We start from the raw sequence: 12,346 nt of genomic DNA, 5'->3' as shown, positions 1-12,346 counted from the left end.
AGCAGTTAATCCAATTAAGTACTTACGACCTCCAGCTTCTTTTCCTTTCATCTCTCTCAGGGAGAACGTCTCGCTCACCACGGCCAGTTCTCACCGCTTTTCCGCCCGGTTGGGGCATTTCCCCTAATGGCCCAGCTCCGCATTCCCTTCACCCCCACTCCCCCTTTACAGGGGGAGCGAGGGAAGGGCGCGTAGCTTAGCGGGCCCGCCGGGGAGCCCGAGGCACGGGACGCTCTTCCCGGCCTCACCGGAGCCCCGCGTAGCGGTGGCGGGGCTCCTACCCCCGGGCTGGACTGGGTGGCCTCGCAGCCGAGGCAACCCAGCAACCGCCCGCGATGGCGACCTCGCCGGAAGTCGTTTTACTGCACTTTTTAAGTATGGATGCTTCTTTTAACGTCTTAATGGAATTATTTTTGTGTGTTTCATTGTGTGCATTAAGCCAAATCCAAGGGCACATGGGGCACAACATAGAGGGGATGGGAAAGCCCCACTGTGCAACAGATGGGGCTGGTTAGGTGAATGTTTTTTTATGAAAAAAAATAAAAAAAATGTTTTTTTATGAAACAAAATAAAAAAAAATTACTTCCAGTAGCACCTTAGAGACCAACTGAGTTTGTTATTGGTATGAGCTTTCGTGTGCATGCACACTTCTTCAGATACCAATGCATGCACACGAAAGCTCATACCAATAACAAACTTAGTTGGTCTCTAAGGTGCTACTGGAAGTTACAGGTGGGTAGCCGTGTTGGTCTGCCATAGTCAAAACAAAATCGAAAATTCTTTCTAGTAGCACCTTAGAGACCAACTGAGTTTGTTCCTGGTATGAGCTTTCGTGTGCATGCACACATCTTCAGATACACTGAAACAGAAGTCACCAGATCCTTAAATATAGTGAGGGAGTGGGGAGGGGTATTGCTCAGAAGGGTGGTGGGAATGGGTGATCAGCTGATAGGTGTGGAAAACCTGTTGACGACTCTTAACGGCTGTAATTAGTCTTGCAGGAAAAGGCAAGTGGTGAGATGGCTAAAGATAGCTTTGTTATGTATAATGAGATAAGAATCCAATGTCTTTGTTCAGACCAGGTTTCTCCGTGGTTTTAAGTTTGGTGATTAGTTGTAATTCAGCCACTTCTCTACTGCTACTGGAAGAAATTTTTTATTTTGTTTCAACTACGGCAGGCCAACACAGCTACCTACCTGTAACTAGAACTGTTTTTTATGGTTTGCAAACTCAGGAGAAACGTATTTTAGTATTTCACAATAAGTAGACAAATAAAACAGCAACGATCAATAAATAATGGTAACAACATTCAGAAGAAGAATTAAGGTGAGGTGCATGTTCCTTAATCTCAGTACATATATCTTCTTCAATAAAATTGTCAGTCTTTGTTAAGGGCAGTTTTGACAGAAGCCAAGAGGAAGAGGCGAGAGATTCGTTTGACTCCAGAGGCCCCCTGGCTGCCCCACCCCTCCGCCTCTTTCCCCTACCTGAACTGGTTCCACAGTCGCTGCTTCCCCTCTGCCACCAAGAAAAGATGGATGAGGAGGTCTTGCCAGCAATCTCCTGTCACCTGCAAGAGATAAAGGTAAGTGGGAAGCCAAGAGGTGATTCATTGCCTTTCTAACTACAGCTGGGCCTTAGAGAAAGTACAGGTGTCACTCAGGAATTTCCAAAGGGACAAATGTGAGGTTCTTCACTTAGGGTGGAAGAACCAGCCACAAACATGTACGATGGGGAACCTAGGGGTGTTCGTAGATTGCAGGCTGCATCCACATAAGTCTAGAGTCCAGATCAATGAAGTAATAGCACCACTCTATCCTGCCCTGGGCAGACCCCTCCTGGAGTTATGGGCACCACAATTTAGGAAGCATATTGGCAAGCTGGGAGGTGTTCAGAGGAGGGCAACCAGGGGGATCCAGGGCCTGGAAACTAAGCCTTCTGAGGAATGGTTGAGGGAGACCCCTGGCTGCCCCACCCCTCCGCCTCTTTCCCCACAGGACTCCTGCCCCCTACCTGAGCTGGTTCCACAGCTGCTGCTTCTCTGCCCCCAATAAATGATGGATGAGGAACCTTCCCTCTCCCTTAACGGCTTTACCTTTTACCGTGGATGGGGGAGTGGGGCATAGCTGTCAATTTTTCCCTTTTCTTGCGAGGAATCCTATTCGGAATAAGGGAATTTCCCTTTTAAAAAGGGAAACGTTGACAGCTATGGCGAGGGTCCCATGCTGCATGAATTTGGAAGACCCCCTATGCACTCTCCCCTGCAGCCCTGGGACCCCCCTTCTCCCCAATGCACCCTCTGGGGGAAGGGAGAGGAGGCTCACCAGATCCCAGAAGAGGCGGAGCAGAGAGCAGGTAGATCCCTTCGTCTCGAGGAAGGAAGGCGCTGCGGAGGGAGGGGCTTTGGCTCTGGAGGACTTGCCTGCTTCGCCTTCCTTTCCTGTCCTGTCTAGGAATGCAGCTCCGCTCCTCTTAACCCTTGGCCAGCCGAGCGCACCCTTCTCTCCCTCTCCAAAGCAGGAGCGTAGCCGAGGAGGGTGGGGGGGGGTACCCTCTTGGCTGGCGAGCTGAGCTGCTCCCTCCCTTGGAAACAGCAGCAGGAGGGGCAGCTGGCAGGGGGAAAGGCTCTGCCTGAAGGAGGAAACCCCAACGGGGAATCGGAGGGTTGGGGGGGGACCCCCAGGGTCATCTAGTCCCGCCTGCTGCTTCTACGCAGGAATCTCAACCGAAGCATCCACGACGGATGGTCATGTCAGCTCTGTGTAAAAACCTCCAAGGAAGGAGAGCCCGGCTATTTGCTATGTATTGCATCCCCTCCAGTTGCACATATATAGGAGGAGGAGCCTGGCAGCTGAGAAAGGAAGAGGGGCTGGGGAAGGGAGTATTCAGGCAGGAGTGGAACTGGGGGGCTGAGTCTGTGGGGAGACAGTCTCTGTGGGTCTCCTTCCAGTCCGGAGGGGAGAGAAGAGGGCGGAGGAGGGGATCCTCTGGATCTGTGCACATAATAAAACACCTCAGGAGGGGGGAGACTGTGGGGGGAAAGGGAGCCAGAGTATTAGGCTCATAAAGTAACCTGGGCTGTGCAGAGGGAGAGCTAGCTGCTCCGGCACCTGGAGCGGCACACATGCTGTGCACCGAGTATTTTGGGGGAGCAATGTCACCCCCCCCAGGGATGACACCCAGGGTGACCTACCCCCACCACACACCCCTTCCTCTAACAGTGGGGCTGTTTCATAAGTATTTAACTGCAACACCTGGCGTAACTAAGAGAAAGACAGTGAAGTAACAGTAGCATTATTGGGGTAGTGCCACTGGTTCACCTCACAGGTATGTTGTAAGAGTTTCTTCTTATGAAGCATTTTGAACACTTCAGAATGTACCATGCAGAGGCTGCGTTTATCTCCCCATGTTGTGCCGCCACCACCTTCGCTCTGGCAGTGCCCACACCCTCCTGCGCCACCTTCGCACTGTATTCAAGGGGCGCAGCTGTGAGCTCTATCTTTACTGGGTCTTTCACCAATAACCCCCTTCTTTCCGCTGCCACCCATGATGACTCTTATCTGAACACTTCACAACCAACATACCAAGGAATTATGCGTCTGGTGGAGTATAACTGATTTATTAAATAATAAACAAGAAGTTCAAGGTAACTTTGTATCCATAAGCACTGCTTTCAGATGTTCCTGTTCCTTTTTCGTTTTTTTGTTACTTTATTAAAACTGAAACAAGGGGCATGAGGCTGTTCCTAATCTACTGCTCTAACCAACCCTGCCACCACCCCCTCACTCCCCACTCCAACTGTCTCTATTGAAAAGGCCTGACACCATCTGTGCCATGAGTCCTGGAAGATTTGCTCCTTGCCAGGAAGGGCAGGCCCTAGAGTGACTGGTGGACAGACTGACTCCAGCTACAAAAGCTGAGGCTGCTAAATAAACCCTTGGACTTTGGATGTTTGGTCAGGCATTCTTAGGTTGGTATTTGTATCTTTATTTTATTGTGATTTATGTGGCTAGTCTTGAGCTTGGTTGTGTATTTTTTATAGATTGTTTCTAACTACATTAATTTTATCTATTTATTTGGCGGTTTGCAAAATATTATATCACCCTTCATTCAAAGATCTCAGGGCGATTCATGGTGTAAAAATACAATATAAAAATACAAAATGCATGCACACTTTCTGAGAGTTTCATTATAGAGCTAGTGTGATATACCGTGGTTAGAGTGCCAGACTATGACCTGGCAGACCTGGGTTCAAATCCCCACTCAGCCATGAAGCTCACTGTGTGAACTTGGAGGCCAGGCACTGCTTCACAGCCAAACGAACCTCACAGGATTATATAGTCAGCATTAAACGAGATGAGGAAGAACCATGTAACACCACCTTCAAGGAAAGGGTGTTATATGAATGCAATTAATGAATTTCAATAAGGACAAATGTCAGGCAGGCACAACCAGCTGCACAAATTTAAGATGAGGGACAACTAGCTAGCCAGTAGTACACATAAAAAGCATCTAGGGCTCTTATGTCAACAGTGTGAAGCACCAACAAAGGCTAATGCTATTCTAAGCTGCATCAAGACAGGATAATAGAATCATAGAATTGTAGAGCTGGAAGGAGCACAGAGGGTCCTTTAGTCAAACCCCTTGAAATGCAGGAAAGTTATGTTGCATACATGGCGGGAAAGGGGGTTTCAGCTTCCTCTCAGTAACACTGTTTATGCACTTCATTACGGTTGATGCATTTTGGATTACAGTACCTCCATCCCTTTTGCAAGCTGCTTCCTTTGTATCTCCACAATGGCTTTGATGTCTCTGGGGCCAAACCTTTTGTGCCAGATTCTGAACCAGTTTCATCCCTGGTAAGCTGGAATGTGTGCAGAGGAGGGAGACCAAGATGATCAAGGCTCTGGAAACCAAGCCTATTGAGGAACAGTTGAGGGAGATGGGGATGCTTAGCATGGAGAAGATTGAGAAGGAGATGTGATAGCCGTCTTCCAATATCTAAAGAGCTGTGCCATGGAAGAGGGAGCAAGCTTGCTTTCTCCTGCTCCGGTGGAAGGACGCAAACCAAGCAAACTTGCTTTTTCGTGGGAAGGACCCACACCAATGGATTCAAGATACAAGTAGAATCTGATTAAACATCAGGCAGAATTTTCTGACAGTAAGAACAGCTTGACTGTGGAACAAACTAGTTCAGGTGGTGGTGGACTCTTCCTGAATTGGAAGGGTCTTAAGCAAAGGTTGGATGGCCATCTGTCATGAATGCTTTTGTTGAAAATCCTGTGTTGCAGGGGGTTGGAGCAGATGACCCTCACCATCCAATCCAATGCAACAGCTCAAAGATTCTGGGAGACTGTGATTCTCCCCACTGTGAGTTTTTTTATGGGAAGTAAGATAGGACTCCTGACTAAAACTCTTTCCACATTCCAAGCATTTATATGGTCTCGCCCCTGTATGAATTATTTGGTGGGAAATGAGATAGGAATCCTGGCTAAAACTTCTTCCACATTCCAAGCACTTATATGGGCTCTCCCAGGTATGAGTTCTTTCATGGGAAGTGAGATTGCCACTATGGGTGAATCTCCTCCCACATTCCCTGCATTGAAATGGTTTCTCCCCTGTATGAATTATTTGATGGGAAGTTAGACCTCCCTTTTGTTTAAAGCTCTTTCCACATTCCAAGCACTGATAGGGTTTCTCCCCTGTGTGAATTCTTTGATGGGAATTGAGCTTGGCACTTTCCCTGAAGCTCTGGCCACATTCTAAGCACTGATAAGGTTTTTCTCTTCTATGAATTCTTTGATGGGAAGTGAGATTATATTTCCAGTTGAAGCTCTGCCCACATTCCAAGCACTGATAAGGTTTTTCTCTTGTATGAATTCTTTGATGGGAAGTCAGAGTGGCACTCTGACTGAAGCTCTTTCCACATTCCAAGCACTGAAAAGGTTTCTCCCCTGTATGAATTCTTTGATGGACCATGAGTTGTTCCCCCCGAATAAACCTCTTTCCACATTCCGTGCACTGATAAGGTTTCTCCCCTGTGTGAATTCTTTGATGGGAACTGAGGCTGCACCTGTAACTGAAGCTCTTCCCACATTCCAAGCACTGATATGGTTTTTCCCCTGTATGAATTCTTTCATGTATAGTGAGATGACCCCTCTGATTGAAGCTCTTCCCACATTCCAAGCACTGGTAGGGTTTCTCCCCAATGGGAGTCCTTTTTTGGGAAGTTGAACGGGAGCTTTGACTAAAGCTCTTTGCACACTCCAAATATTTACTTGGTTTCTCCTCTATGTGGATTTCATCATGGTCTCCCTTGTTCTTCATTTCTAATTCATCATCACCTACAGCAAAGAGAGAAATGGATTAGAGCCTCAGCAAGAAATGGAGCCCCCAGTTATTGAACAGTGTTTTGTTTTCTTCTTTTTTTTGTATTTTTCCTACACCCTAATTAAGTTTTTTCTAGTAACATGGTTGGCAAAGCTTTTACGTATTCCCACTTTGCCATACCGGATTCAAGCATGCCAGCTGTGTTTGACATCATGACCCTCCAAGTCTAGCAGCTGTGTGTTCTCCAGCAGTATCCAGTCTTCTATCCAACACAGGCATGCAGCTTCAAAATACAATTCCAAATATGGGAGTGCAGAACCTCCTCTGTCTTTTATATCAATGAGAATCTTATGTTTTATCCTAGGTTTATTCTCCCTCCAAATAAACTTAAACAGGTCTTTTCGTCAATCTTTTAGGCATTGTGTGTAATTAAGTATTGGGACTGTTTGGAATAAAAATAGAATTTTTGGGAGAATATTCTTTTTTATCGCCAATATTCTCCCCATTACTGATAACTGCATTCTGTCCCATGTATCTAAATGTTTTTAATTTCCATCCCAAGTTTTCACATAGTTATTGTTATAGACGTTATGATCGTTTGTTGATACCCACATTCCTAAACACTTCCTCTTTTTCTCTATTTTCCAGCTGGTAATTTCCCCTAAATTCATTTTAGCTTGGTTATCCATGTTTTTAACTAACATTTTGGTTTTCTCTTTATTCATTTTAAAACCCATCAATTTTCCAAATTCAATTATTTCCTTTAATAATTCTAATATACTTTCTAGAGGTTCTTGCAGGGTTAAGACAACATCATCCAACAAAAACTTTTGTTTTAAAATTTAGTTTGCCCACTTTTATTCCCCTATTTTTGACATTATTCCTAATATTTTGCAGTAAAATCTCTAAGGTAAAGATGAATAATAACAGAAAGGGTCTGCGACATTTTCTTTTTCCTTTCGTAATCTTACATTTCTCTGAGACGATATTGTTTATTATTATCTTTGTCCATTGTTCCTGATATAAAGCGTTAATGCCTCTTAAGAAGTTATCACCTGGTTCCATCTTTTCCTTTTCCTTTTTTATGATACTTAACTTTTCTCTCATTTTCATTTCTGTTGTTTTCTTCTCTATATTTACATTAGCTTGGTTTTTGTTGTATTGTATGTTGAAAACTTTCAATTAAAGTAATAATAATAAAAAGGACGGAAGTTATGTCCCCTTCCCTAACCACTCTGAAGCCTACTTTAGAAAAGGTCTGGGCAGTTCAGACCAGCCTGATCCTTGTTTTAAAAGGCATAAGTGGTGGAAGAATATTCGCAGGCAAAACAGTCAACAGTCCACCATTCAAGGTAAATTGTGTGGGTGCGAGAATCCCAGATGCTGTAGGTGGTCCTGTTCAGCTCCATCAAAATCTGGGAGCTTCACCACATATGGAATTTCAAAACAGATATTAAGCTCCATCAGGCAGCCTTACCAAGAGAGGCCATGAGCCCACAATTCTCGACTATAGCTTCCCTTTGCAGAGCTCTCTAGTCAGGATCCAGCAACTGCTCACGCAGGAAACGAACAGCTATGTCTTCAAAGGACAGTGAACTCTTAAAAAAGAGAGAAAAGGTCTTCCTCTTAGCCAGTATAAAGATTATCCTCTATGAATTGTGGAGGTTCCCCCCCCCCCGTTTGCTGTCAGTTAAGTACCACACTGTTTTAATGGGATTGTTTTGCTGCACATTTTAAGTATGGATGCTTCTTTTAATGTCTTAATAGAATTATTTTATTGTTTGTTTAGTTGTGTGCATTGTTCTCCCATTGTTCTCCCAAAGGCCACACGGGGACAATGTGCAGATGTTGGGGAAACAGGTGGGGCTGGTTAGGTGAATCCTGGTTAGGCCTGGACGCACACCAGTAGGACATGGGGCTTGCTCAGCTGGGGAGAGAGAAGACCCAAAGAAGCCCTCCCGCCCCAGCTGAGCCTCACCAGTCCCCCTTGCCTGTCTCAAGGCAGCAGTGGATGTTCCTCTCCATCCAGGGAAGGAGAGGCATTCTGCTCGCTCCCCCACCCTGCCCCTAGCAAGGCAGCGGGTGAGAGTTCGCCCGCCTGCCTCACCCACTGCTGCTTTGACACGGGCTCCTTTCTGATATTGTGATATACCTCCCTAGTGTGGTGTTTAGCTGGCGGTACTTTAGATGTTGAAAAGCAGTTATTGCCCAGCCCTAGTCCTGGTTACTGTCTTTTTTATGGTTTGTAAACTGGTGAGAAGCGTATTTTAGGATTTCACAATAAATAGACAAATAAGGCTGCAACTATCAATAAATAATGGTAACAACATTCAGAAGAGGAATTAAGGTGAAGTGGAGGTTCCTTATTCTCAGTCTTTGTTATTGTCAGTCCTTGTTAAGGGCAGTTTCGACAGAAGCCAAGAGGAAGAGGCGAGAGATTCCTTCAGAGGACCCCTGGCTGCCCCACCCCTCCACCTCTTTCTCCTACCTGAGCTGGTTCCACAGTCGCTGCTTCCCCTCTGCCACCAAGAAAAGATGGATGAGGAGGTCTTGCTGGCAACCTTCTGTCCCCTGCAAGAGACACAGGTAAGTGGGAAGCCAGGAGTGCATGATGCTTCTCTCAAGAGGTGATTCATTGCCTTTCTAACTACAGCTGGGCCTTAGAGAAAGTACAGATGTCACTCAGGAATTCCCCGAGGGACAAATGCAAGGTTCTTCACTTAGGCAGGAAGAACCAGCTACAAACACGTAAGATGGGGAACGTAGGGGTGTTCGTAGATTGCAGGCTGCATCCACAGAAGTCTAGAGTCCAGATCAAGGGAATTAACAGCACCACTCTATTCTGCCTTGGGAGACCCCTCCTGGAGTTCTGGGCACCACAATTTAGGAAGGATATTGGCAAGCTGGGAGGTGTGCAGAGGAGGGTGACAAGCGTGATCAAGGGTCTGGAAGCCAAGCCTTATGAAGAATGGTTGAGGGAGACCCCTGGCTGCCCCACTAGAGATGTAAAATTTCTGGAAATTTTGAAGCTCAGAAAAAAACTGCCTCCCCCCGGGGTTTTCCAGGGGGAAACGGAAATTTTCAGAAAAATTGAAAAAAATGCTACATTAGCACTTCTTTTTTCTTTTCCAGATTTAAAGTCATTCTGTTACTTTAGAAACATAAAATATAACTATGGACAATTTTAATGAGCATAAAATTATCACAACTAGCATATTTAAAATATAGTATATCCAAACAATTATTACAAACAGAATTTACTTTTAAAATAATATTTATTTGTACTTGTAACAAATGGAGCAACAATCTCCTGAACTGTTTGCTAGCTTATGTGGAACAACAACAACAACAAAACTCCACAAAACAATTTTTAAAAATCCAGAAGTAACAATTATTCATATTTTCTCTCCACAGTATTTAAAAAAAAAAAAAACATTCTCATAAAAAGAACTGAAGAAGGAAGTGGGACTAAATTTCAATGAATGGGCATGAAATTTAATAAGAATCATTTTCTAAGCTGTAATGATCAGTATCACTTTCAGTCCTGCTTCTGCATCTACTCTGTTGTTTGTGTCTGTCATTATCACAGTTATTATGGACTTTTAAAAACTGAATGTTTGTTCGGATTGAAACAATTTTTCGGGAAAAAACCAAAAAAGGCTTCAGGGAAAAAACGGGGGGGAAACGGTTTCCCCCCGAATTTTTCCGGTTCCCCCCCCCCGGGCCTTCACATCTCTATGCCCCACCCCTCCGCCTCTTTCCCCACAGGACTCCTGCCCCCCTACCTGAGCTGGTTCCACAACTGCTGCTGCTTCTCTGCCCCCAAGAAAAGATGGATGAGGAACCTTCCCCCTCCCTGAACGGCTTCACCTTTAACCGAGTGGGGGTCCCATGCACCCTCCCCTGCATGCAGCCCTGGGACCCCCTTCTCCCCAATGCACCCTCTGGGGGAAGGGAGAGGAGGCTCACCAGATCCCAGAAGAGGCGGAGCAGAGAGCAGGTAGATCCCCTCGTCTCGAGGAAGGAAGGCGCTGCGGAGGGAGGGGCTTTGGCTCTGGAGGACCTGCCCGCTTCGCCTTCCTTTCCTGTCCTCTCTAGGAACCCAGCTCCGCTCCTCTTAACCCTTGGCCAGCCGAGCGCACCCTTCTCTCCCTCGCCAAAGCAGGAGCGTAGCCGGGGAGGATTCGGGGGGGGGGACCCTCTTGGCTGGCGAGCTGAGCTGCTCCCTCCCTTGGAAACAGCAGCAGGAGGGGCAGCTGGCGGGGGGAAAGGCTCTGCCTGGAGGAGGAAACCCCAACGGGGAATCGGAGGGTTGGGGGGGGGACCCCCAGGGTCATCTAGTCCCGCCTGCTGCTTCTATGCAGGAATCTCAACTGAAGCATCCGCGACGGATGGTCATGTCAGCTCTGTGGAAAAACCTCCAAGGAAGGAGAGTCCATCTGCTTCCGAGGGAGTCCCAGTATTTCGTTGGAATACACTTTCTCATCCTTTTAATCATTTGGTTCAGCTGGACAGGGTCCAGGGTGATGGATGGACAGATGGACTCCAGCTACAAAAACTGAGGCTATGGAGGAGGACAGTGACCATCCTGGCTGTGTGTCCTCTAAGACCTTCTCCTGCCTTGGAGGCCTTTTCCCATGTGGCCTAGGAGAGTCCAGACTGACTCCAGCTACAAAGGGTGAGAATGCTGATCAGACTCTTGGGCTTAGCAGTTTGTGCCTGCCCATTCTTCATAGCAATTCCCTTCCTTCTCCCCCAGTAACAGGGCAATGTCACAGGCACTTTTCCAGCTCAAAGAGGCAGACATAGCTCAACGCTCCTCCAAAGACACCCCCACTTGAAAATCACAATTTTAAAAAGCCAGTTATCCAGTACTAAAAAATCAGCACCTAAGACAGTTCAGCAAATTCCTGGGACCTCCAAACAGGTGTCAATAGGCAGGGGAATTTTTTTTGGGGGGGGGAGGGAGGGGCAAGGAAGAGAGTGCCCGACTCACACCCTTCTCTGCTCTCCATCCATTTTCTCTAGCATACTGGAGAAATGATACTGGTACACCAGTTGTGAGTTCGTTTTTATGAAGCACTTTGAACACTTCGCAATGTCCCATGAAGAAGTCTAGTTTATCTCCCCATGTTGTGCCCCCTTTGCCATCACTCAGAGGTGCTCTAGCAGTGCCCACACCTCCCTGCGCCACCTTCCCACTTTTATTCAAGGGCCCTTTCACCAAACACCCCCTTGATTCCTGGTGCCACCCCAGAGAACTCCTTTCTGAACAGTTCACCCCCAACATAGCAAGGAATGACGTGTCTGGTAGAGTATAACCGTTTTATCTATAAATCAGCCCTGAGTGCTCACTAGAAGGACAGATCCTGAAGCTGAGGCTCCAGTACTTTGGTCACCTCATGAGAAGAGAAGACTCCCTAGAAAAGACCCTGATGTTGGGAAAGATGGAGGGCACAAGGAGAAGGGGACGACAGAGGACCAGATGGTTGGACAGTGTTCTTGAAGACACCAACATGAGTCTGACCAAACTGCGAAAGGCAGTGAAGGATAGGCGTGCCTGGCGTGCTCTGGTCCATGGGGTCACGAAGAGGCGGACACGACTGAACAACAGCAATCTATATATTTAAATCCTTCAAGCTCTGCATGTTTGTTACTGACAACCTTTCTCCGCAGCCGCTTGACCAACTGACATGAAATTTGGACACAACATTACATTTGCATCAGGGAAGGATCTTATAGAATATAGAAACTCCGGGAAGGATCTTATGCAGCTAGATTGCAAAAAAACCCCGCACCACTCCCCCCCCCCCAAAGAACCCTCCTGCAACACCAACGTCGCAAACAGCATCCAATAGAAAGGCACGCCACACATAAACGCCATTGCAACCACCGCCAGCAATAGCATACCATCAACAGCAAAACAAAAAAAAAATAAAGTTTCAGCGGTTTGCTATTCCACAAAAACCGCCTGCAGGGGATCGTCCTGCTGGCCTCCTGCTCTCCCGGCTTCTCT

The 12,346-nt window shown here is 46.6% G+C and overlaps 1 protein-coding gene across 2 annotated transcripts; it reads right to left on the bottom strand.

Moving 5' to 3' along the window:
• Nucleotides 1–5,252: 5,252 nt before the first annotated feature.
• LOC117058264 (gastrula zinc finger protein XlCGF8.2DB-like) lies at nt 5,253–9,004 on the bottom strand. Of its 2 annotated transcripts, XM_033169322.1 has the most exons (3): nt 8,819–8,902; nt 7,808–7,926; nt 5,253–6,344 (listed from the first exon to the last, which is right to left on the bottom strand). In XM_033169322.1, exons 2-3 carry the CDS (start codon nt 7,818–7,820, stop codon nt 5,257–5,259), a joined length of 1,101 nt encoding a protein of 366 aa, XP_033025213.1. In that variant the 5' UTR covers nt 7,821–7,926; nt 8,819–8,902; the 3' UTR covers nt 5,253–5,256. The 2 variants fall into 2 exon arrangements, with proteins under 2 accessions (XP_033025213.1, XP_033025212.1); XM_033169321.1 differs by lacking the exon at nt 7,808–7,926 and having other exon boundaries at nt 8,819–9,004.
• Nucleotides 9,005–12,346: the final 3,342 nt, after the last annotated feature.

Source organism: Lacerta agilis, chromosome 14 (assembly GCF_009819535.1).
Source record: "Lacerta agilis isolate rLacAgi1 chromosome 14, rLacAgi1.pri, whole genome shotgun sequence".
NCBI lineage: Eukaryota > Metazoa > Chordata > Lepidosauria > Squamata > Lacertidae > Lacerta > Lacerta agilis.
This window is presented reverse-complemented; position numbering and strand designations above follow the sequence as displayed.

Coding starts and splice junctions, on each gene's coding strand:
- LOC117058264 (XM_033169321.1), bottom strand. CDS start 8,966: ATGAATCACCTCTTGAGAGAAGCATCATGCACTCCTGGCTTCCCACTT. Junction 6,345..8,818: donor CGACTGTGGAACCAGCTCAG/GTAGGAGAAAGA, acceptor TCTTTGCTGTAG/GTGATGATGAATTAGAAATG.